The sequence below is a fragment of the Gossypium hirsutum genome, chromosome D02 (genome assembly GCF_007990345.1).
Source record: "Gossypium hirsutum isolate 1008001.06 chromosome D02, Gossypium_hirsutum_v2.1, whole genome shotgun sequence".
Taxonomy (NCBI): Eukaryota; Viridiplantae; Streptophyta; class Magnoliopsida; order Malvales; family Malvaceae; genus Gossypium; species Gossypium hirsutum.
The window spans coordinates 38,378,093-38,404,517 of NC_053438.1; the positions used below are offsets into that span (position 1 = coordinate 38,378,093).

At 32.7% G+C, this 26,425-nt stretch overlaps 1 protein-coding gene across 4 annotated transcripts; it reads right to left on the reverse strand.

The window, feature by feature from the left end:
• LOC107910681 (serine carboxypeptidase-like 42) lies at positions 1-26,267 on the reverse strand. 4 transcript variants are annotated; one of them, XM_016838635.2, is made up of 10 exons: positions 25,838-26,267; positions 25,573-25,646; positions 25,352-25,469; positions 21,411-21,473; positions 1,471-1,556; positions 1,081-1,380; positions 862-1,001; positions 688-780; positions 403-602; positions 1-329 (listed from the first exon to the last, which is right to left on the reverse strand). In XM_016838635.2, the coding sequence occupies exons 2-9, from the start codon at positions 25,585-25,587 to the stop codon at positions 416-418; spliced, it is 1,002 nt and encodes a 333-aa protein (XP_016694124.1). In that variant the 5' UTR covers positions 25,588-25,646; positions 25,838-26,267; the 3' UTR covers positions 1-329; positions 403-415. The 4 variants fall into 4 exon arrangements, with proteins under 4 accessions (XP_016694124.1, XP_016694127.1, XP_016694123.1 ...); XM_016838638.2 differs by having other exon boundaries at positions 2-402; positions 501-602; XM_016838634.2 differs by having other exon boundaries at positions 2-602.
• Positions 26,268-26,425: the final 158 nt, after the last annotated feature.

Consider the following 26,425-nt stretch of genomic DNA (forward strand, 5'->3'; position numbering starts at 1 on the left):
ATAGTCTCATTTATTAAGAATAAACACAATTATTCATTACATATTACTTGGACAATAACTTTTTTTTAATAATCAACATAACTTTTAATAACAAAAAAACATAACTCATCAATATAAACAATGATAACCTTTCATTTAATAATTAACTTACATAACTTTGGTTATGTAACTTTTAACTTGCAACTATAACAACATTATATATATTTTTAAAAATGTTCCATCAACTCAAACTCTGTTTAGAGGCAAAGGAGATCTTCTAAGAAATGCTTGAAAAAGTGTGAGCGCTTGCGAAGGGGACGTGTATGGAACCTCATGTGCTGCACCTCTTACTGTAGCAAATGTCAAAAATGTCAAATTTTGGCCTCTCCTTACTTTGCCAAATGACTGAGTCCACCCACCAACCTGATTATATATATTAGACCATGAATCTGGAATGAATACTGGAAAAGACTTTGAATAGCAGACATGACTTTGCAAAACATGCCTGCTTCTTATCATACCATAGAGCATAACTTCCGACAGGCACCAGCTTCAGTTCTTTTGCAAGCATATTTGCAATTATCCTTGTTTGTGTTAATGGGATTTTTGAATCTTGATCTCCACTGCAGTGAAGTTGCAGAAACTTTCAGTCATTTGAGGCAACTGGGGCTTGAAATTAGAAACCCTTTGAGGTTTAAAATTACTCACTTGAAGAGGAGAACTAGAATACTGCTTTTGAGGAGTTTTGACAGAAGGGGTATGATATTGATCCCTATACTCTCTCTTTGATAGGAAAGATGCCTGCAATTATAACAAGTTGTTTAATTTGCTTGCATACATGCAGAAGCATATGCAAAATTGCCAATTGAGAGAAAAAGAGACCCTCTACAGAATTCCCAAACTGAAGAGAGGTGAGTTGTGTTTGCATGAAGTGCTTCTTGTACTTTAGGTGTGTTGAGGTACTGACGTATCTCATCTCCACGACATGGATCAGTGGCAACAGCCGAGCTCATAGCAAGCTGCTAGAACAATCAAAGAAAATTGTTAGCTGGAAAAGAACCAGTCGCTTTCATGCCTGTGTTAATGCTGTTAATTACTTACCTTCCAATGTAACCGATTGTGTGTTCCCTGATAAAAAGTCTGGCCGAGTAGAGTCGGTGACAAGCAAATAGGCAAAATCAGGTCTCCAGGGTCAGTGTATGAACCCATTGCTTCTTCTAGTTTGTTAAGCACATGTATGCATTCTTTGGACAGATTCTGGTGAATGGACTCTTTAAGGTGCCTTGATGCATTACATACAGTCTTACTCAAAAGGAGAGTTTCATCTGAAATTACTCCATGTGAACACAAGGACTCAGCATTGATTACACTAATATCCGGATCTAAAAGAGGATTTCCCAACTGCAGAATGAACGAAAAGTAATGACGAAATTTGGGTAAAGCTTAAATTCATAGATAAACACAAGAATAGTTGGTAAGAGGAAGCTTAACTGCAATGGCTTTAAGCTTGATTGGTCTGCCACTGAAACGTTTATTGTAATCTAGGATTAAGTCAGCGAGCTGAGGAATGTAGTGACCTACATTTAATTTTTTATCGGAAAAGAGATTAAATTTGTCCATAGTTTTGATCCCAGTGATTGCATTCAAATCATTAGATTAAGATAAGCAATAAGCAGAGAGGTGAAAAATATAAATCAGAGGAGGGAAATGAATGGACTGCATAGATATTTCAGGGACTACACATATATGGTGCTAGATTCCATTTACTTGACAGCGAATACAACCAAAACACTTTAATCTCTAGTGTAGTGTGTTTAGTTTTCTTTTTCTTTCAGCTTATAACATTATTACTATATTTAATTTTATCATCATTGTTGTTTTTATATTAACTGTAAATAAATGCATCGCCGTCCTAAACTTTAAAAAAAGGTGGTGATTGTGGCTCAAGACCCCATTAATTAATCCAAATTTTCATGTAATTTTATTTATTATCATATATCGGTTTTATGATTTATTTTCAGAATTTTTTATTGCCCTTCCCACAATACTATTTCCAATGTTCAAACATTTCTTCCCTATTCGGGAGAACAATATATCATTGTACCCAACGTTTGTTAATTCCCTATGTAATTATTATGGTCAAATTCTGGTTATTAGTCTTTGTACTATATGTAAATTGTAAATTTAGTTATTTTTAGTTTCTATATTTTTTTAATTTTAATATTTTTATCTTGACCCAAACAATAACCATTAAATTTGTTAAAGTTAAATTATGTTGTTTTCAAAATTTTATGAGGAAAATATTTTATCATATGTGCAATGTTATATCTATTTACTATTTTTACTTAATGCTCGTTAAAAAGCCATATTATTTTATTTAATGTATTTAACTATTTGACTCAAGATTGAATTTTTAAAAATAAAAAAAGTCAAAGACTTAAAATAGAAAAAATTAAGGTATAAAAGTTAAATTTAAAATTTATACATACAAAGATTAATGATTAATAGTAGAATTTGATTAATTAGTATGGTAGTGATTTCTTTGGTTGCAAATTAAATAACGCTTTTGCTATGCTTTCAAAATTAAATATTTTTTTTTGAATATGATATTTATATTAATATATGACTAATATAATGATTTAATTCTTAAATAAATTAATTTGGTTATAGTTTAAAAAAACTTAAAATTAAATTACCATGACAAAATTATGTAAGATATAAGTTAAATTGAAACATTTCACAAAATAAATGCAAATAATTAAAACATGACAAAAATGTAATCATGTTAACATATACAGAAAACGAATTATTAAATAAAAATTTCCATAAATTTATAATCTTTTTAACATATCAGCCAATGTGAGCAAGAAAAAGTATATATATAATATAACTATGCCACACCAATAAATAATTTAAAAATTATAAAAAAATATATTTTAAAAAATTAAAAGAAAGATATAAAAAATTCATAAAAATTCAAAAGAAATTAGCATGAAGTACATATGGATTGCCACGTGTGTTGCCGTATTTCCGTTAAAAATGCCTCAATTTGATTTTTGTTTTTGTTTTTTTTGAAAAGTTGATGACCAAATTCAACTCTTTTTAAGAGGTTAAAGGCCAAATTTAGTGTGGAAAAAAAAGAATAAAGGTCAAATTGAAAACAAAAAGAACTAAATTTATCATTATGCCTATTAAAAATTCTTATTTTGCCTTTATGGCCTGCTTTTTCCTCGGTTATGTTTGCTCATAGCGGCACATTTTTTTTCTCCTTAAAAGGCTTTTCTAGTTTTGTCTTGTTCTTTTTTTCGTTTTTTTTTTTTTGTTGATTATTCTTTTTGTCCATAGAGAGTGGGATAGTTGGTTTGAGTATCACTAATTGTGAAGAGGAGGCTTGGCTATTCATGGGGGAATTGAATCGCAAAAGCCAATGTATGAGTATTGCCTTGCGGGATGTTTCCTTACGGCGAGTGTTGTTCACTTCTCGATAATGCAAACTACCATGGCCAATCTCTGACACCCTTTTGGGGTGTTTGGATGTCAAGTCTGGGCGAAAAACGCTACTTGTTTAAGCTTTATCATGAGTTGGATAGCAATAGTGTAACAACCCAATTTGTAACGATGTCAGAAAAGTGGTTCAAGGGCCACAATTCCGACGTTAGAGTCGAAAAATGTTATTTATTTACATTTACCAACCTATTAGAGTGCTTTATTGATGCTTGAATTGGTGAATTCGATCAGCAAGTTAGAAATGAAAGTGTATGGACTAAATTGTAAGAATTAGCGAAAAGTTGGTTAAATGAGTTTAATAAAAATTGTTCAAGGTACAACGTGGTAAATAACCACTCTTTCATGGTAGTGTCGGTTGTGTAAATGTTTAGTGGAAACACCTGTTAATTTTCGTTTAACGATGAAAATTAATATGTTAAGTGTTGTAGGCTGAAGTGGAGGGAAGAGAGTTTTCATTCTCATCATCCTCCACCGAAAACGTTGTTATTTATAGAAGAAAGAAAAGGTCTAAGCTTTCTCAATTAGTCAGCTTTGCATGTAAGTGTTTTCAAAGCCTGTTATTCATGAGTTTCATGTTTTTGAGATCATTGTATCTCAATTTAGCTAACCTGCATGTCTACTCTCAAAATTGTTAAAGTCTGAAGTGTTGTCATTGATAAGCTAATTGTATTAATGTATGGATCAAGAACCAAATCAACTAGTAGATAACAGAGGAAAAGGGAAGATCACGAATTGATCATTGACTTTCAATATCTACTACTGTACCAGGTAAGTTCATATGGTGTTGTTATGTTTATTTATGAAATGTTGTATGTAAATGTATATGGTAAATGTTAGTAAATTTGTATTGATAAGGTGAGAAAGGTATGATTCAATAAAAATAAAGTTATATTATGTATATGGAGCTCGAATGAACAAATGATATAGTTGGCATGCCAATAAAGGTAATTGTGCATTGTAAGGGAAGAAAGGAAATAAGAAAAAAGAGGAAGGAAGTTACTGAAGTTTTTTTGGAATCCTGCATTTGTTGTGGATTTCCAATTTAATCTCTTTGGAGATTCTGGCGTGTTATCAGTTGGAAATAGCTTTTATGAGCAATTTGACTTGTTATCGGTTAGAATTGCTCTTACAAGCAAATTGGTGTGTTAATGGATGAATACCCGCGTATTCCTTTCTGTTCTTGCTAAGTCATTGGGTGAAATATTTTTGAAATAGTAATGTTTACAGTATAATTTATATAAATTGAATTAATGTATTAATAAATAATAAAATGTGTGGGACATGTTATATGTTTGAATCTGATGCACTCACATTGGACAAGTGAAAGGTGTTGGCAGGATAAAGGAATTTAGTTAAATGTTATAAATGTATGAATATTTTGCGAGGTGAGTTTAACATTTTAAACCTATGTACTTACTAAGCCTATTTAATGCTTACCCCATTTATCTTTTCCCTTCCCTGTAGAGATTTTGGCGGAACTCAACAACAGGATTGATCTACTACTCACACTATCCAACTTCTTTTTCAGTAGAATAATTTTAACTCTATATCGAGTCAGGTGGGATGTATATAAGGTATATTTGGTGAAATTGTATATGAAATAGATGCTGTTTTGAACATTGTGTTCATATATATATACTCTTTTGTGGTAATTGTCCAATGCTGGCATAAACTATTAGTATGCTTGAAATGGAAATAATTGTTTTTATTAAATATGTTAACTTATTTTGAATTTGCAACTCCCTTACCCAACCCAATCGCCAAGCTCGTGTATAGTATGTCAGAATTAACACGATTTGATCTAAAATCAAACTCAAATTAGAAATTCACCAATATATTTTACTAATTTATTTCAAATTTTTCTTACAACGGGAACCTTAAACCAACCTAATTAACTACCTTGAAATATCTATACTCTAAGAAAACTACTTAATGACAATATATAACTCTAAGGAGAAACCTCTGAAGGTACCTCCTTCCTACGAGCATGACACCTTACTGAAAATGATCATTAATCTAACCCAATTTGGTTTGGTCCCTCCTTGAGTTCCTTATCCCATGAATCTTGCAAAGATAAGTCAAAAATTTTGTAAGTTCAAATGAACTTAGTGAGTTTCTTTACTACAATACATAAAAAATAGACTCCACCTTGTAGAGGTAATAAAATGAAAGGAAATTAAACACATTCAACTCCCTGATTGTTTTGGGGCGATTTCTTTTAACTTGAAATGGTGTTCTTAGAATCATTCTCTGAACTTATCTATTGGCAGACAGATCATTAAATTATCTTCCATTGGTTGATCCTATCACCATTCGACTAGTCTTGATGGACTTTCAAATGTATTGCAACAACTAATAATTATAATCTTTCTTCAACTACATTTTCTCTTTCGCAATATACTTAAAAGGTTGTCCTCTTAAATTTTCCATCCTAAGGACCCTTTTTATATGCCTTCTTAGGCGTACATTCCAATTCTGACTTGTCATTGGCGGACTCCCTTCCTTACTCAAGTTTTGAATAACCTGCTGACATCCCATCAAACAGGTTAAATAATGAGGACCCACTCCACTCTGGCAGACTAAATCTCATTTCACCCTATATTCGGGTTGAAAAGTTGTTTGGATTGTGATACCTTGTTTTTGAGACGTAACATGTTTGTAGACCGTTTAGCCTTTAATATGCAGTAAACTATTACTTGAACGACCATTTGAGTTCACGATTTCCCTTATCTGATGGTCCCCTATAAAACTAACTCTATAGTAGATACTCTCATACTAGGTTTTCCTAAAAAATGAATACTCTTGATAGAAATATTTGTCACTTGGATTAACCTTTTTGGTACCTCTTCTTTTCAATAGGTTCTAACTAATCTCCTCTTTACCAAATAGACTATCCGGGGTACTTATGATCAAACCTCTAACATACAGAGTTCTACTGAACACCTTCTAATGGTTCTTAATGGCAGATCCTTATATGTGATTCTCGAATAAGTCTTCTTTCATTTTCCTATACACCAGACACTACTGGTATGCCATTTCCTATATTTGATTCTTGTTGGGTTACCACCCATATGCCCTATTGGCTTCCATGATTACTGTTTGGTGAAATGTTCCCTTTTCTACGACTTTTTCCTTGTTCAATGGATTCCTCAAAATTTGTTTGCTAACTATAATCGTCAACACTTGCATTTTTCTTCTAACCTTTTTTCAATAATTATCGTCCTGACGGATTACCCTGTGTTTATTATCCCGATGGATTGCCCGTATTTATTGTCCCAACGAACTCTCTATGTTTCTGTAGCCAAGTAATGGTCTTTCAGATTTTACCCCATGTGTAACATCCTGACAGGCTCTATTGGTTGCCACAATTGAGCTATGGTCTTACACCTTAAACCTCCTTGAGGTGTCACCCTATAGAGCCTACTAACTGTCATTGCAGTGTTTCTTTATGGAACCTAATAACATTCGTCACAATGTCACTCTAACGAGCCAATCGATAACATTTTGTTTCATATTTAACATTAATACTTGCACATCGTAGTGTCCCCACCGCAAGGCTTGGAGCTTCACACATCACGACTTGCACCCAACAACATCGGATTGTAGAATCTAATTGAACTTCCATTTCCCTATCCATCCACTCATTCCTCCATTTCACCACTTTTAACCTTGATGCTCGAACTGTAACAGCCCATTTTCAGTGAAATCAGAATAGAGGTTTCAGGATCACAAATCTAATGTGTGGATATTTATTTTATTAATTTTTTAATGTCTACAGTATGTTGGAAAGGTCGTATAAAAATTTCGTTAAGAAAATTATTGTTTGCATGCTTAATTTGGTAAAAATGACTAATTCGTAAAAGATGCAAAATTAGAGTTCTAGTAGCTAAAGGTATTAAATGGCTATAGAACAAAAAATTAAAAATACTTATATGGTAATTAGACCATTTTAGTGATAGTGGACATTTATGAGATTGGTTTATTCAAATTATTAAAGTTTTTGAAAGTTATTTTGGTAATTTAGTAATAAAGGTTAAAATAAACAAAACAAATTCTTTTAATTTTCATTCATCTTCTTCCTCCAAAAATGAAGAAGGAAGAACACCATTTAGGGCTTTAAAATTTTGGTTCATTCTCTAGCTTACATGTAAGTGATTTTTGTCTTGTTTTTAATGATTTTTATGTTTTCGAGATCGTTGTAACTCAATCTAACTAGCCCAGGGACTAATTTGCAGAGCTGTTAAAAGGTTAGGGTTTTTCCATGAATGTGCTCATGTGATTTTTGATGTTTGATGGAAGAAAATGCATCTTTGTTGATAAATGAACAACTTTTGTAAAGTAAATTTTGTTGAAAATGTCAAATAGGGATTTATTCGTAAAATGTGTAAAATACATGATGGAAATTATGAAATAATGAATTCTATGAGTTTCTATAGACCTATATTGAATTCGGCTAGCTTGGGTAGGGATGAAATTGCATGAATTTCAAATTACGAGCTTAATGACTAAATTGTAATAAAATCAAAACATTAAGGGCAAAAGAATATTTTTGCAAAAATATGAAATTTGGATTGAATTGAATAGAATGGATATTAAATAGATTGAATTTATTTATTTAGATCAAGATAGACCTTGTACGGTTTTAGATCAAGGTAAAGATAAAGCTTCGGATTAGTCGACTCCGTTTCTACGCTTTTATTGTCGAGGTAAGTTCATGTAATTGTATAATGTTTTAATGTTATATTTTGAGCTATATGTAAATTTTGGATTGTTATGTAAATAATTAATGCAAATCCAACAATGTTACGACTATTATCGAGTCCCGTTTGAACCTTAGGAATTCGTAGGATACAAATGGCATATCATTAGAGTTTTCTGTTTCGGTGCTGGTCTTGAATGTCCTACTGATGGCTGAAGTTCAGCATGTGTTACGGATACTCCACGGCTCATGTGAGCAGCATCATGTAGCTTACATTCTGACCCATAGCTCGTGTGAGCAGACCCATTTTACAGCTCTTGTGAACAGACCCATTTCACAGCTCGTGTGAGCAACGATGTAAAAGAAAGGAAATGTTATGATTATATGTTTAGCACACTTTGTGTGAGCTATCTTGTGTATCCGATGATATTCTAAATGGTTCAACGGTCATGAATGTGAAAGGATATGGTAAGTGTTCAATATGAACCAAGACATGTATGTATGAAATACATTGAAATGATGAGCTATATGGAAAACATGTTATGTTGTTATGATGGATGATAAATCCAATTGAATCATGCTCAAGTATAATGGTTATCCATGTTAAATTCATATGATTTATGTTCAATTATGCTAACATGTTTGTGTTGGTGCTTAGGCTTGTGCCAAGCTAAAGTTGGATTATGCCATATTAAATTTTAATGTTATAAAATGAAATGGTAAGTTGTGTTTTATGTTATACGAATCTCATTTCCCTTGTTCTACAGTTAATCAGAAGCTCGTTTAGTTTGGAAGCTCATCAGAGACCTATCACACTATCTAGCTGCTATACCGGTAGCTTTTAATGTTTTGGTTATGGTTATATTGGCATGTATAAGTGGACTTCTATTAATGATCTAGTGGTTATGTTTGGCATGTATATATGTAGTAATATGGTTGTTGGACTTTTGGCATTTTGGTATTTACATGGTTGGTGTTGAAATAGTCAAGTACAAGTATATATTGGATGACCAATTTGGTATGTTTGGTTCTGTTTTGGTACATGATAAATGATGCTATGACATGGTATGGAAATGGGTAGTTGTGTGTGGTTGATTTCTGCCAAATGTGTTTATGTTTTGGTTGATTTTATTATTTGTGATTGAGGTGGCTTTTGACATATTGGTTGTATGGACAGATACCATATTGAATTAGTTCTATCATGCATGTTTTAAGTCTGTTTTGAAGCTTGATTTTATGTGCAAATGACTTACAGGTGTGAGCTTGATTTGGGTGAAATAAATGGCTTGAAAATGGCCTATTTCTTGTCCACACGGCCTAAGGCACGGGCGTGTGCCTCAGCCGTGTGCGACATATGGCCATACGACACGGTCGTGTGTCCCTTGTAGATTTTAAAGGGTTACAATTTAGATAGTTACATGACCTAGCACACGGCCAAGCACACGGCCTGGCACGCAGGCATGTGGCTTGGCCATGTGTTCCAAGTCAAAGAGTTACACAGGCATGGACACAGGCTGGGACACAACCGTGTCCCTACTTCGAATGTCCACACAACCTGAGACACAGGTGTGTGTCTCAGCCGTGTGACCCCTGCAGTGTGAAATTTTCAATATTTTTCCATGAAGTTCTAAACATTTTAGATTTAGTCCTGAATCGTTTCTAAAGTGTTTCTAAGGCCTCGAGGGCTCGAATAAGGGACGTTATCCATGATTTTGGATGAATTATACTATGTCTTATGAAATGTTTGAAATTGAATGTTTTAGGTTACGATTTTATAGTAATACCCCAAAACCCTATTCCGGTGACGAATACGGGTTAAGGGTGTTGCACAAACACTGCAGTGTTCCCTTTACTAGAACCAGAGCTTTGCACATCATGGTTTGCACCCAAAAACACCGAAAAACGATGAACGAAAGCTCCTTTCTCCAAAATTCTAACTTCACCTAACCCGTCAATAATCTTCCCTTTATATTCCACCGATATAAACATGCAATACATGTATTTCATTAACATACTATCATGGAGTACGCTATTTGAACACCGGTACACCCCATGGCGCAGCAGAAAAAATAAATATGGTGATCACACCCAGGGATCCATGTGCGAGGAATGAATTAGGGTGAGAAGAGTATGAACGATTACCTTTAATCTTCTAAAAAACCAAAGATAACTATTTTGAAACTAATTACACAATTTTATGTCGATTCTAAGCCGCTACGAAAAGTTTGGGCCTCTACGTAATCCACTCGGTGTGACAACGAATGGCAAGAACTCTTTTAAACTTTTTCAGAGAGAAAACTCATTGACGACTGCTAGACCTCATACACTATATTTTGGGTATATAAGGTTTTCTTAAAAAAATTATATTTCCTAATTCAGGAATAGGTGATATCTTAATATGACTCAAAATTCTTTATAATAATTAACCGAATATAATAATTATAATTACCATAATTATAATAATGTTTGACCGAAAAATTACAATTACAATAATTATAATAATATTCAATCGTAAATTATAATTAAAATAATTATAACAAGAATTTCAATAATTTATGTTTAATTCAATTTTCTACGATTCAAATTCATATATATATTTATTTAACCATGTCCTCATTATGTGTACAACATACTTGTACATATAATTCGTTCGATATTTTACTGCCCAATTAAATTAATTCTATAATCAATTTAATTCATGTGATAGCCAAAAAAACAATACCAAATATGTTTGGATTCCGTTCGTTTCAACCATAATGTGTGACCCTGTAGGTTCTTATAACATTAGCAGTAATACTAGAAAGATTCTAATATTACAAACAATGAGTGGCATCTAGCAATACATCATTGCTACTTAAGTTACAAGAAGTCATGATTCGACATAACCTCTCTGTGATTAACCCTTAATGTATTAAGTCATTTTGTCCTTTATATCTAGAATGGACACAAGTCATGAAATAGTCAACTTGCATACTCCATCTAACGTTTCTTGACATTTTGAGCAAACTATGATAAATAAATATGATATCTCATATCAACTTATTCGAGCATGGCCATGCATGTCTAGTCTCACTCATTCAAGTGGCCTAATATATTACTCCCTTTTATGTAGAAGGGACAAATCCTACATTGAACAACCATATCCCACTATATAGATTGTGGTATATTCAACATCAGCCTTTATAAAACAACCAGTTACAGTGGACGTTTGACTGTATCAAAATATATGACACACATGTTGGGATAATAATGATCTCAAGTCTGAGGATCATATACATAGTAATCACTATGAGTAATGTTGTGACGATTACATAATAATCCAAGAAACATACTCATAACGGTCAGTCCAATATGTTGTTCCCTAACATGCATACTCATGTATTGATTTTGACATCCTATGTCAATGACAACACTTTGTCATCAATAAACTACGCGTTAGTCTTAATGCATTATTTTTGTCTAACCCATAATAATACTCGACTAAGGACCTTTTAAGAATAATCATATTATTCTCAGAACATTATTATAAAACATTTTATTTATATACACAGAAGAGAGACTAAAATAATGATGGAAATGCCTTATATTAACGAATGAGGTAAAACACGTTATTACAATCATATCATGATTGGTCTTTGGGCATATTTTAACACACGCTACCTTCGAAACATAGAATCATAAATATTTCTTACATGCCAAACTACATTAGCGAATGCTAATCTATCTATCTAATCTTATACATGCTTAGTATTTAACAATCAACAGAGATCATATATCATCACAAAATCTTATTAAACTCAACACAGATTCATGCCAACCATACAATATTCCAAATAATGGAGTATGGAAACTCACCTGATGCTTCTTTGCCTCATCAGCTTAGCTTTTCCAACTGTTAGAGCTTCTATTCTCCTGGCAGCCAAGCATTATAACCAAAGTCATAAGTTAAACTCAACATTTTCAACTTAAAACTCGATTTTCCAAAAACATGCAAAATCGGTCAAAGGTTCTGAAAATTCTTAACTCCCTTTTTCTTAAGTTGACGAACACCGAAAGACTTAAAATCTTACCTACTCACTAGATTCTCTACCTTTTTACTCAAACCTCACGATCATCGCTCCATGTAGAGTTTCTCATAATTATCTCCTCTTCAAAGCAACCAAAGAAGAAGATGAAGAAGAGAGGAAAATGAAACAGAACTTAAATGAATTCTCCTCGGGAAGTCACTTCTCATTTATTTATAGCTTTTCACGCATGGTCTTCAACCATATAGAAACCATCTATTGACAACCATTTTGTCTCCCACTAAGGAACCAATCATTTCCAATCCAACCGAACTGGAATTTGGAACTCAACAATGTCCAAATCATCCCCTAAATTTTCCATATTTTCCTGTAGAAGCCACCAACTTACAGTTTCTTTCAATTTAATCCCACAATTATTCCTAATTTCCAAACTTAAAGGAACATGAGTGTGAAAATTCTCCCACAAAAAAAACCATCCTCAAAATTTCTTTTCACACTTATCCTTAGAGGCAAACTAAGGGAAACTCTTCCCTATCTTTGCCCTCGTATGGTTAACGGAAGAATTCACATTTCATTCTTAATGGAAACTTCAACTTAGTTATCTTTTAGTACATTTGCTTTATACCTGCTCCGTCCGATTTGCGGATCCCTCAACACATAACGAAATATAGATATCGGCTCATTCACATGTATCTGACCTTTCCATTGTTGGATACACTTACTCTACAGATATCGAGAATACTAAAGGATTTTGCTCCTTCCTATGACAACAGATGTCTTTAATACACTGGTGGACTTGAATAGTCCCTTTACTATTCTTAAATTCCCATAACTTCTCATGCACGTGTTTGGTTATAAATAAACCAGAATGATGAGGGGAAATTCACAAATCCATAAACCTTTTTCTTGACCAACTTACTTAATATCTCTTACTTTTCTTCTATATATCCTTCTTTTTCTCATATAATTACAATACTGGGTGTCGTTCCCTTATCCTATCGTCACCAAAATTTTGAAAATAAACTCTCTATTTTCCTCTACCTTCTTATTCTCTGAGTAAAATTAAACAAATGACGCAGGTAAGGTGAGAGCCTTTAACTTACAGGGGCACCTTCACCAAACACAATATGGTGGATCACTTGACTATTTAGGGAATCCAATGTTGTTTGAGAAAATCAGAGATGCATAACTTGTTGATGTCAAGTTAGCTGAGAAAAAGAAAATGGTTCATCAAGGCATAAAAAAAAACTTCAATATTGATGATCGTGGTTGTTTAAGGTTTTGTAATCGAATCTGTATTTCAAAAGTCGTCAATGTAAAAGATTTAATACTTCATGAAACTCACGATAGTCCTTTTGCTATACATCCTAGCAAAACAAAAATGTATCATAATTTATGAGAAATGTATTGGTGGCACGGTATGAAAAGAGAAATAGTCGAGTTTGTTACCAAATATTTGACTTGTCAGCAAATTAAGATAGAATATTAGGTCCCCATTGGACTTCTTCAACCTATTTTGATTCCTAAATGGATATGGGAACGCATAACGATGGATTTCATAATGGGGTTATCGTTGTCTCCAAGTAATAGAAATGTCATTTGGGTGATAGTTGATCGATTTATGAAGTCAGCCCATTTTCTTGCAGTTAGAATTGACTGGTTAGTTCCAATCCTAGTTGAGTTATACATTCGAGAAATAGTTAGATTACACAGTGTACCTATGTTGATAATTTTGGATCGGGATCCCCGATTCACCTCAAGGTTCTGGATACAGTTACATGAATCTTTAGGTACAAAACTAAATTTCAACACTACTTTTCACCCACAGATGGATGAGCAATCGAAATGAGTTATTTAGATTTTAGAGGATATGCTTCGAGCCTACATAATTTATTTTGAAGTAGGTTTGGAACGTTATTCACAGTTTGTTGAATTTATGTATACTAATAGTTTCCAGTCGAGCATTCAGATGATTCTGTATGAAGCATTATACGGTTTAAGGTGTAGACACCTGATTGCTGGTTAGATTTGTGTGAAAGAAAAGTAGTTGGGCCAGAGTTGATTAAAGAAACGAAAAATACAGTTAAAGTGATCAAATATAGAATGAAAGCAGCTTTTGATAGGTAGAAATCATATGCGTATCTGAAACATCGAGATATTGATTTTTTTTGTGGGTGATAAAGTATTTCTAAAGGTTTCTTAATAGAGGAAAGCTCTACAATTCAGCGGGAAGGGAAAGTTAAGTCCTCAATTTATCGGACCATATAAAATCATCGAAAGGATCAGACCAGTTACGTATGGGTTAGCATTACCGGTTGAATTATAAAAGATGCCCGATGTATTTCACATGTTAATGCTTAGGAGATATCAGTTGGATCCATCTCATGTTATTTCAATAGAATAAATTGAAATTTACCCCGATTTGTCTTACAAGGAAGATCCAACTGAAATTCTAACTCGTGAAATGAAATAGTTAAGAAATAAACGTGTTCCACTTGTGAAAATCTTATGGCGTTGTCACAGTGTGAAAGAAGTGACTTAGGAACCGGAGGAGACAATGAGATCCCAGTATCACCACCTCTTTTTAGGTAAAAAATTCAGGGATGAAATTTCTTTAGGGAGAGAATTGTAACGACCGAGAAGTCAATGGTATTAAAAAGTGTGGTTTTGGAACCCATTTCTATAAACTAGATCTGTAAATATTTTTATTAAATATTTACAGAGTTATATTATAAGTAAATTAGATTTTGGTTAGGAATTTTTATCGACTTAGTGTTTAATTAAGTTATAAGGACTAAATTGCAAATGTAGTAAAAGTTTAATCGCTAAAGATTTTCTTAATTTGAAAATAGAATAAGGATCTATCAACCACAACCAAGATAACATTTTTCTTTCTCGAAGTCATAGGAAACCCTGATACAAAAACCATTGATACTATTTTTCATTTCCATTTAGGAATCATTATTGGTTGTAACAAACCTCAAGGAACTTGAAGTTTGGCCTTAACTTGTTTACATACTAGACATTTTGAGACAAACTTTGAGATTTCACGCTTCATTTCCGGCCACCAATAATTCTGTTTCAAATATTTATACATCTTGTTACTATAAAATATCATTTTTACTATCTTTATACATCTTGTTACTATATGTCTTTCAAGTAAATTAAAATATTATCAATAAACACAACAACAAATTGATCCAAATACAACTGAAACACTCGATTCATCAAATTCATAAATGCAAGAGGGGAATTAGTTAAACCAAATAGCATTACTAGAAATTCATAATGACTTTATCGAGTTCTAAAAATAGTATTCAGAACATTAGATTCTTTAACCTTTAACTGATAATATTTGAATCTCAAATCAATTTTCGATAACACTATAGCTCCCTTCAACTAATCAAACAGATCATCAATTTGAGGAAATGAATACTTATTCTTTATTGTGACCTTGTTTGACTATCCATAATCAATGCATAACCTCATTAACCTTTCCTTTTCACAAACAGAGCTAACACACCCCAAGGTGATACACTTGGTCTAATAAAGCCTCTATCAATCAACTCTTGCAACTGGACTTTTAATTCCTTCAGTTCAGTCGGAGCCATTTCGTACGGAGCAATTGAAATTGGGGTAATCCCAAACACTAATTCAATAGAAAAATTGATTTCACGATTCAAAGGCAACTCAAGCAATTCCTTAGGAAACATATCAACAAATTCACTAACAATCGGTACCTACTCTACCTTCAACTCAAACATTCGAGTACCAAGTATTTAAGCCAAAAATGCTTCACAATCCTTTTTAATTAATTTTTGAGCAGATAATGTTGATACTATATTAATCACACCACCAAGCTTAACAAATTCAACTATAATAATCTCACTGTCTTGACATTTCAAAAGAATATCTTTCTGTTTACAATTGTAACAGCTCGAATTTGGGGCTAGTCAAAACAGTGGTTTCAAGACCACAAATTCGACGGGAAAAAATTATTTTTATTATATTTTTATGGTCTATGATTTCACAAAATAATTTCGTAAAAATTTCGTTCGAAAATTTCGACATTTGGGCACTCAATTTAGCTAAAAGAACTAAATTGTAAAAAGTGCAAAAGTTGAATTCTACATGTTAGAAGTGTCCAATTGTTATGAACTTTTAAATTGGAGGTCCTTAAATGGTAATTAGACCATTGGTTAAGTTGTGGATAAAAATGGACATGAGATAAGTGAAATAGGAAATTTTTAAGTTAGGGGCATTTTGGTAATTTGGTAATTAAAAAGTATTAAAAAACAAAATAGCCCAAAAATCATCATCTTCAACCTCATGGCAGAAATTAGCAAGGGGGAAGCCATGGTTAGGGTTTTCAAGCTTCCAAGCTCGATTGTAAGTCCGTTCTAACCCCGTTTTTAATATTCTTTACGTTTTTAGAGTCTCAGTAACTTGATTTAGATTATTCTACCAATAATTTAACCTAGGTTTTATATTTGGAAAAATACCCATAGGTGAAATGTGTTTATTTTGATATTTTATGGTAGAATGTGAATATAGAAATTATGTTAAACAACTTTTACTAAGCGATTTTAAGTGAAAACGAGTAAAACGACATTATCGGTAAAAATACCTAATGTTCATAAGTGTTAGAGTGAGAATTTGATGTTGCCATAGAATGGAAAAATGTTCAGCATGTCATAAAACATAAGAATAACAGATGAAGTTTAATTTTCGATCTTTGGGGCAAAAGTGTAAATATGTAAAAGTTTTGGGGTAAAATTGTAATTTTGTCAAAGTTCGAGTCAAGGACTGTTTTGATGAATGCGAGTGTTAAATAAGTTAAATGTATCATTATAAGTCAGGAAAGACAAAGAATTGACTTTGATTAGTGAAAAAAAAGTGAGAAAAAGTGAGAAATTCCTAGTTGAACCTTCGGAATAAACAGGGATACAAATGAAGTGACAGAAATGATCACATGTGTGGCACGGACTGTGTGTAGGCCACTATGTGAAAGTGAAAGTGATGGTCACGTGTGTAGTACTATGTGCAGGCTACTACGTGTACCAGAAAGATAGGTCGCATGTGTAGTACTATGTGCAGGCTACTATGCGTACCGGATAACTTCGATCACGTGTGTAGTACTATGTGCAGGCTACTACATGTATCGGATAGTGATGGTCACATGTGCAGTACTATGTGTAGGCTACTATGTGAATCAGTATCATTAATTATAAGGTGGTTGTTATATGCTAATCCCACCGGATATCATTGATTACAATGTGTGGTTGCTATGTGCTGAATCCACCATGTATCTGTTATTATTTCGAAGTGTTCATCGGGAAATTGACTAAGTGAAAATAAATGAGATCATGTAACGATTAAGTGTAATTGAATAATGAATATATGTGTGGAATTGAATTGAATATTGACTTGAAAATGACAAAGTGAATTTTGAATTAAATAGTGATTGAAAGTGAAAAAGTGAAATTATGAAAAAGTAGAATTAGCAACAAAACAGTTTTGGACAGTAACAATCATGTGACTTTAAAAAATCACAAACAATGGTGGAAATAGAATTAGAGAGTGAATAATGTATGAAATGAAAGCTTAGTGAGTCTATTTTTACATAAAAGAAACAGAGCAAGAAAAAGAGTTATATATTTTGAGATATTTAAATTTTAGTGAGACAGGGATGGGTTGATTTTGGAATCCCCTGTTCTGATTTTGGAAAATCATTAAAAATTGTAAAAAAAATAATTATAAGTTATAATTTATATGATTAGAATCCTTAATGAGTCTATTTTCAATAGAAACAAACTATAACACCATTTGAATTTTTTACAATGAGATAATTCATTTTTAGTGAAGAGTGGTCAGAACTGTCAGACTGCGTAACAGGGTAAACTTTAAAAAATAAACTGTACTATTTGGCCAAACCAAAAATTTTGAAAATTTTATGGTAAGAATATATGCGAGTCTAGTTTCAGGGAAAATTAACGGTTCTTAATTTGAAGTTCTGTATCTCTAGATAAAAATAATTTAGTGATACTGACTCGGATAGATAATTTTGAATATACATAAGGGTGAATAAAGAAACTATAGAAAATGTTATTTCTAAGAGTGTTAAGTACACTAAGGATGTGGAATTGAGAGGAGGAGGAAAATTATATATATATGAATGATTTATGTATAATTGGTTATATGATTGATTATAATCAATAAACGTGGAAATAGAAATGATGCTTACATTTGTATATTATTGATAATGGTTTAAGCTCATATTAAAAAATAAAATTTCATAGTATGTATGTATGGTATATTTGGTATATGATTTGGTATGAAGTAAGGCCATGAATGGTTTATGGATTAAATGCTCTAGCTTGCGACTATGGTTGAGTGTAATGTTTATATCTTGTGTGATATGCATAGGAAACGGGAGTGGAAAGGAAATGAAATACTAAGTTCATGCTTGAAGTGTAAAATGAAGCAAAAAGGGGATATTAAGTTAAACGATAATTATGTATTAGTACTGAACTTAATGAAATTGAACTGTACGTGAATTAATGGAAATTGCAAATTATTTGATTTGAATTAAATGAATTATTGTGGTATTGAAATGTATATTGGATTGAGAAATTGAATTGAATCGTGAACATGAGAATCATGAATTAAATGAAATGGAAATGAAGTATTGAATTGCATGAGTATGTATTGGGTCTTAGAAGCCCTATTTGTTACAAATATAGTATTTTGAAGTTATACCATGAAGATTTATAAAAACATGTTAAAAATTTGAAGAGTTTAAATTTGAATGAAATTTTATAACTCGATTTAACATGTTTATAAGTGTATGTGTTATGGTAATGCCTCGTACCCTATTCCGGTGTCGAATACGGGTAAGGGGTGTTACAACAAATCACTACGACATTATGCAATGTCAATCAATCCATACCTAGAATAATATCAAACTCATGAAAAGGCAACATCATCAAACCAGTAGGAAAATCACAGCCTTGAACTTTCAATGGACACTACATACATATCATGTTCACTATGACACTCTAACCTAAAGGATTTGTTACTTTAACATCAAAATCAACTGACACTACTGGTATATTCTTATCATTTACCAAAGTAGTGCATGTATACAAATAAGTCGACCCAAGTTCAATCAATGAATATACTTTTGGTCAAAGAGAGAAAATACTAGCTATAATGTCTGGTGAAGAGGTTTCCTCCCTAGCTTGAAAAGAATAAGCTTGAGCTGGCGCCCTTGCTTTAGACTTATCTATAGTATCCCTTCTTCCACTTCGATTTCCACCAGTATTACCACTTTGTCTCGGTTTTCTACCCCTCTGAGGAGTTGACAATGGCTTGCTAGATTGGCCATCATTAATATCAGCCTTCCCGGGAAGTTCCTCAAGAAATGCTCCATTGATCCACATCGAAAGAAAGCACCTATCTTAAATCGACATACCCCACCAGGCAACTTACCACAATGCTCACAAGTAGGTCTATCTACATTGTGGACACTTCCAACAATTACCGTTGGGTGAGACTGAAATCTCGAATCACTAAATTTCATTTTATTTCTACCCGTATTCCTTGGCAGAGTAGTTTGGTGGCTAGAAACTTCTCTGAATTTCTTTGGCAGAGGAGTTGTAAACGACTTCAAAACTCTACGTTTCCCAAAATCTTGAGATCTTCTTTCATTCTGTCTTTTATTAATACAAATTTCTTCCATTATCTGTGCTCGATCTGTCAGAACAACAAATTTTCGTAATTCCATAGCACCAACCAACATCTTAATCTTATCATTCAGTCCATCCTCGAATCGAACACACATCTCCTTTTCAATTGGCACTATCTCACGTACGTATTTACTTAATTGAAACAAATTATTGTTCATATTCAGTCACAGATCTATTACCTTTATTTAACTCCAGGGATTGTTTCTTCTTATCTAGATACCTTTTACTCATATTTCTTTCGAAACTTAGCTTGAAAATATTCCCAACTAATTCTCTCTTTTGGTACCATAACCACTAATGTGGACCACCAATAATAAGCTTTATGTTTTATTAGCGACACTGTGTATCTAACATAATCATCAGGCAAACACGCCATTTCATCAAAGATTTTCCACATATTCTTTAACTAGTATTCCGCTTTGGTGGGATCATTACTAGACTTACCTCTAAATTCTTCAGCCCCATATTTACGAATTTTGTGTAATGAAAGCTTAATCACAAGTACATGAGTTAAACTCTGAGGACCAAGGGGTACAAGAGAAGGCACATTAGGGGGCAGAGGTTGTGGAGCCACAAGATCGGCTCTTATAACTCACTAAACCATTGACCAATGACACTGAAACATGCATTCTTCGTCTCATTTTTTGTCATGTACAGAACTGGCATACTAAGACTCGCTTCCTGCTCAAAAGCCAATACATTACTATCTACTTCATCATTGGCAACACGATTAGATTCTTTCGATATCTTCAAATCTATAAGAAAATATGGTCAAATCGAATCGTCCAACATCACACTATCACAGGTTAAAGTGGCATGTATTTTCTAGACTTAATACACACTACGCTCAGTCCTAGAACCAACTAAATCATAGCTTGAATACCAACCAAATGTAACTCCCTTCATCCGGCCCGGTCGCCAGACCTGAGTTACAAAGTGTTACAGAAAAAAAAGACATTTACATGCAAAACCATCATGCAAATCTATTTTAAAGTCATCAGAATTTTTATTCTAATCATACATAAGTATTAGAGGTGCAAACATTTATGAGATTAATCAAGGTTTAAACGCGCTATTAATTTCAACATTTTATAATTCTATACTAAAACTTTTAAACAAAATGTGCCAAGGTGATCCGATAGAAAAATAACCCCCCGAGCTTATCCGCCAAATGATTATCTGCCACGCGTTCTTATTACTTTATTATTATCTTCCCAAATAGTCCGCTTTTATAAGTTCGCCAATTATCTCAAATGTGTCAACATATTTAACATGCACATTACCTTCATTTCAAGCATACTAATAGTTTACGCTAGCATTGAACAATTATTACAAAAGAGCATATATATATACACAATGTTCAAAACATCATCATTTATTTCATATAAAATTTCACCAAATAGAGATTATATACATGTCACTTGACCTGATGTAAAGTTAAAATAATCATACCGAAACAGGAGTTGGATAGTGTGAGCAGTGGATCAATCCGCCTGCTGAGTTCTGCCAATATATCTACAGGGAAGGGAAAAGATAAAAAGGGTAAGCATTAAATATGCTTATTAAGTAAATAGGTTTAAAATGTTAAACTCACCTCGCAAAACATTCATACATTTATAACACTTAACTAAATTCCTTTGCCAACACCTTTCACATGTACAATGTGGGTATACCTCATTCAAACATATAACATGTCCCAAACATTTCATTATTTATTCATACCTTATTTCAATTCATAAAAATTATGCCATAAACATTTTTATTTCAGGAACATTCTACCCAATGACTCAGCAAAAATAGAAAGGAATACGTGAGTATCCATCTGTTAACATGCAGTTTGCTCATAAGAGCAATTTCAACCGATAACACGCCAAATGCACATAGTGTAAAGCCCTTAGGCTAAATATTGTCCCTCAAGAACACGTCAGATTCCTCATAAGAGCTATTTCCAACTGATAACATGCCAGATACACATAGTGCAAAGCCCATAGGCTAAATATTCTCCCCCTATAACACACTAGATTGCTCATAAAAGTTATTAACACACCAAAATATCCAAAAAAACTTCAGTAACTTCTTTCATCTTCATTATATTTCCCTTTCTTCCTTTACAGTGTGCATTTACCCCTATTAGCATGTCAATTGTATTATTTGTTCATTCAGGCTCCATATACATAACATAGCTTTCTTTTTACTGATTAATACATTTCTCACCTTATCAATATAAGTTTACTAACATTTTACCATATACATTTACGTACAACATTTCGTAAATAAATATAACAACACCATATGAACTTACCTAATGTAGTATTAGAAATTGAACGTCAATGATCAATCCATGATCTTTCCTTTTTTGGAAAAAAATCAATTTTAAAATAATTTTCTTGCATAGAAAAAAATTAAAATTTTAAAAATCAACCTAGTTTGTGATATTTATAACAATAAACCATAATCGATCCATTCATGTGCTTTCAGCTTAGAGGACGTTCGTTGTTTTCAACTTTAAACCAAAATATCTTTTTTGCTATTCTCGTACCACGAACTGCTTTAATTGTGGGTTAAAACCAATTGAATCAAATATAGAACTAGAAATAGTTCTCTTATTTGGGATGAAAACAAAAATTTTGTCTTCTTTAATAGAAACTGATAGAATTTTTATTTTGAAAAATTATATTTAATAGTTAAGAATTCTTTTTTTTGGCAGAGTAACAATCTCTCAAAATTGTGTATAATGCCCTATCAGTGCCATCTATTTATAAAAGAGAAGGTAGAACTCTTGTTAAGTTGTAGTGATTTATTTCAAATAGAAAAATAACTTCCTACTTAAAATAGAAGTGGGGTGGACGAGACACCCTAATATTCTTACTAGGGTTGTCACCTCATTCATGTTATACGAAGAGTTTTTACCTTCTTTCACATCAGACACAATTACGAGTACTTCCTGAGCCTTTTGACCTAGTACTTTATAATGTGATTCAACCCAATTCGATTTTTCTATTTCCCAAAATAAATTTTAATATTCTATCAAACAATTTTCTCATCTTATTTTACACCCAGTAAAATTTTGACGATTTTAATCCCGATAAAAATTTTGATGATTTTACCCCTAATAAAGTTTTGAGAAAATATGCTCAATATTTCATAACTCAACGTCTTCACTGTGATTGAATGGTTTGTTTTTATTTTTGGGCTTCAAAACAGCTCAAAAATATAAACTCATTCTTTTTATCGTTTTTAAGTAATCCTTATAGAATTGCAAATGAATCATTTCAATTTTCATTTCCATTTCCATTTTTTGGAAAACATTCATTTCCAAATGATTCCATTTTTCTTTTTCGAAAAAAAAAACATAGTCATTCCAAAATGTTTTTCATTTCTCTTTTCCTATTCATTCTATTCATTTCTATTCAAACTCACAATTCATTTCTGGTTTCAATGAGCTAGCGAAAGGACTGATTGGACATAAAAAATTAGGGCTAGGATAATTTATAATTAAGTTATAGCTTTTCGCCTATTAATGATAAACTCATTTAGTCATGAATTTGTTCCACTATAATATCATGACTGAGCTCTTCCTAACGAAATACCATTACGACATACATTCATTTTATCAATGACAACACTTTAGACTTTAACAATTTTGAGACTAGACATGTAGGTTGGCTAAATCAAGATACAAAAATCTCAAAAACATGAAACTCGTGAAGAATAGGCTTTGAAAACACTTGCATGCAAAGCTGAATAATCCAAAAAGCTTAAAGCTTTTCTTTCTTCTACAGAGACAACATTTTTGGTAGAGGAAGACGAGAATGAAACTCTCTTCCCCTCCACTTTAACTCACAACATTAACATATTAATTTTCATCGTTAATGAAAATTAACAAGTGTTTCCACTAAACATTGACACAACCGAAACTACCATGCAAGAGTGACTATTTACCACTTTGAACCTTGAACAATTTTTATTAAACTCATTTAACTAGCTTTTCGCTAATTCTTATGATTTTAGTCCATACACTTTCATTTCTAACTTATTGACTAAATTCACCAATTCAAACATCAATAAAACACTTTTAACAGGTTGGTAAATGTAAATAAATAACATTTTCTAACTTTATCATCGAAATTGTGGTCTTTGAACTACTGTTCCGACACAATTATAAATCAAGTTGTTACAACTTCTTTATAGGCTATTAATTCTACTCACATAGTCCTTATCCCTAAAACATAGTCTATGTACAGTTCTTTATAACATTATATAAAAAAACAATTGCCAATCATTTTCAAAAGGTGTTGAATGTTTGCATAGATGAAGGACAAAGTGCTTTTGTTCCAAAGAGATTAATCACCGACAATGTTCTACTTGCCTACAAAATACTTCCCACTTTCAAGCAAAGAAGAATAGGGAAAATATACTCTGTTCCGTTCAAACTCGATATTAGTAAAACTTATGATATGATGATCAAGACGGGATTTTCTTTTTCTAGGTCGATTTCATTATGCACTGTATTCCCACAATTTCTTACTCAATTATTATTAATGGGGAAGCGGGCGAAATCTTTAAATCGACAAGAGATCTTAGGCAAGGAGATCCACTCAACCCCTACCTTTTTCTTTATTTGTAGTGAAGGTTTATCGTCTCTTATAAGAATGGAAAAGGGGGAAGGAATAATAATTGGAGAAAAAGTATGCAGGCGGGGACCAACAATTACTCATCTTTTGTTTACAGACAACTGCATTTTGTTTGGAGAGGCTACTGACAGAGGTGCTAATAATATGACGGGTTTATTCAAAAGAATATGAAGTTTTCTCAAGTCAATGCATCAATTTTGAGAAATCTCTTCTGCTCTTTAGTTCTAATATTTCAGATCAATCAAGGATATCAAATTCTCAAATCTTGAATGTCTGTTATTCTTCAGGTCCGGAAAAATACCTTGGACTTCTGAATACGGTAGGTTGAATGAAAAGAAAGGCTTTCTAGATATTGAAAGACAAGGTGATTAGTCGCATTAATAATTGTTGTGTTAAACCCCTCTCTCAAGGTGGTAAAAAGGTTTTCATTAAAAGCATTGTGCAAGCCATCCTACTTATTCGATATCATGCTTTTTATTGCCTAACTCTCTTTATGTTGAAATGGAGCGCATCATTAGCAGGTTTTGGTGGCAGAAACACAAGGGCAAGAAGGGGATTCATTGGTGCGAATGGAGAAAGCTATGTGACATTAAGGAAGATGATGGTTTGGGGCTTAAGAGTTTATCAAAATTCAATTTAGCCCTTCTTGCAAAACAGGGTTGGCGATTGTTTAGTTCTCTAGATTCTTTATTGGTGCGCACGTTAAAGGCTAAATATTATTCAGATTCCCCTTTTTTGAGATCGAGTCTAGGAAATTACCCTTGTTATACCTCGAAGAGTATATGGGCTGCGAAAGGACTTCTTTAAACAGACATGTGTTGGCGGGTGGGATCGAGTACCAATATATCCATCTGGAAGAATGCTTGGGTTCCTGGCTCTGTCGATTAGAAGATCTATAGCTATGTAAGAAATCAAATTATAGACAAGGTTTCTGAACTGACTGAGCCAAGATTGAGACAGTGGAGGGAGGATTCCATTACCAACATTTTTTCCATTGAGGATCCAACTGTCAACTTTTGAAATAGTTAATTTCATCGATTCATACATTTGAGATCTAGAAATCATAAATGAGAGATTATCTATCAAAAGAGTTGAAACGATGGAAACCACCAAAACCACCCTCGCTCAAGATAAGCTTTGATGCTGCTTTGCAAAGCTATACAAAGAAATCATGCATGGGGATAGTGGGCAGAAACTCAGAAAGGACAGTTTTGGGTTTGAGAATGATTATCAACAATCACGTACCTACTCCTTTGGCGACAGAAGCGCTTGCATGCCTCCAGGTAATTCAAATGTGCCTTGATCTGGGTTTTAGGGATGTGGTGATTGAAAGAGATTCTCTTGCTATTGTAAAGAAACTACATGCACAAAACGAAGATGGATCTGTCATTAGTGCCTATATTATAGATGTAATTTTTTAGCTGCTGATGGTTGCGATTGCTCAAGAGATAGAGAAGGTCTCTAGATTTTGCATTTCCTGAAAGAGACGGTTTGTTTTCCTAATGGGCTCCTGGTTATCCTTTTGTTTTATATGCCCTTAGGGAGTGGTTGAGCTCATTAAAACGGTTGGGTACTCTTTGGTTTTATCGAAGATATGCTTCTATTTCTTAGGAAATTGTTATGTTTTTTATCTTCTATTAGTTGTTATTATTGTGATTTTTTTAAACCGTTTTAATAAATGAAATCTAGCCTTTTCTTAAAAAAATAAAGAAAGAAAAGAAGAATTCTTAGTTAATTAAACTTCCAAAGTTTCTAACAAAACTCAAACAAATAATTATTTTCTAGATTATTTGAAATTTTGATTGTTTTATGAAATTTTATTTATTTATATTT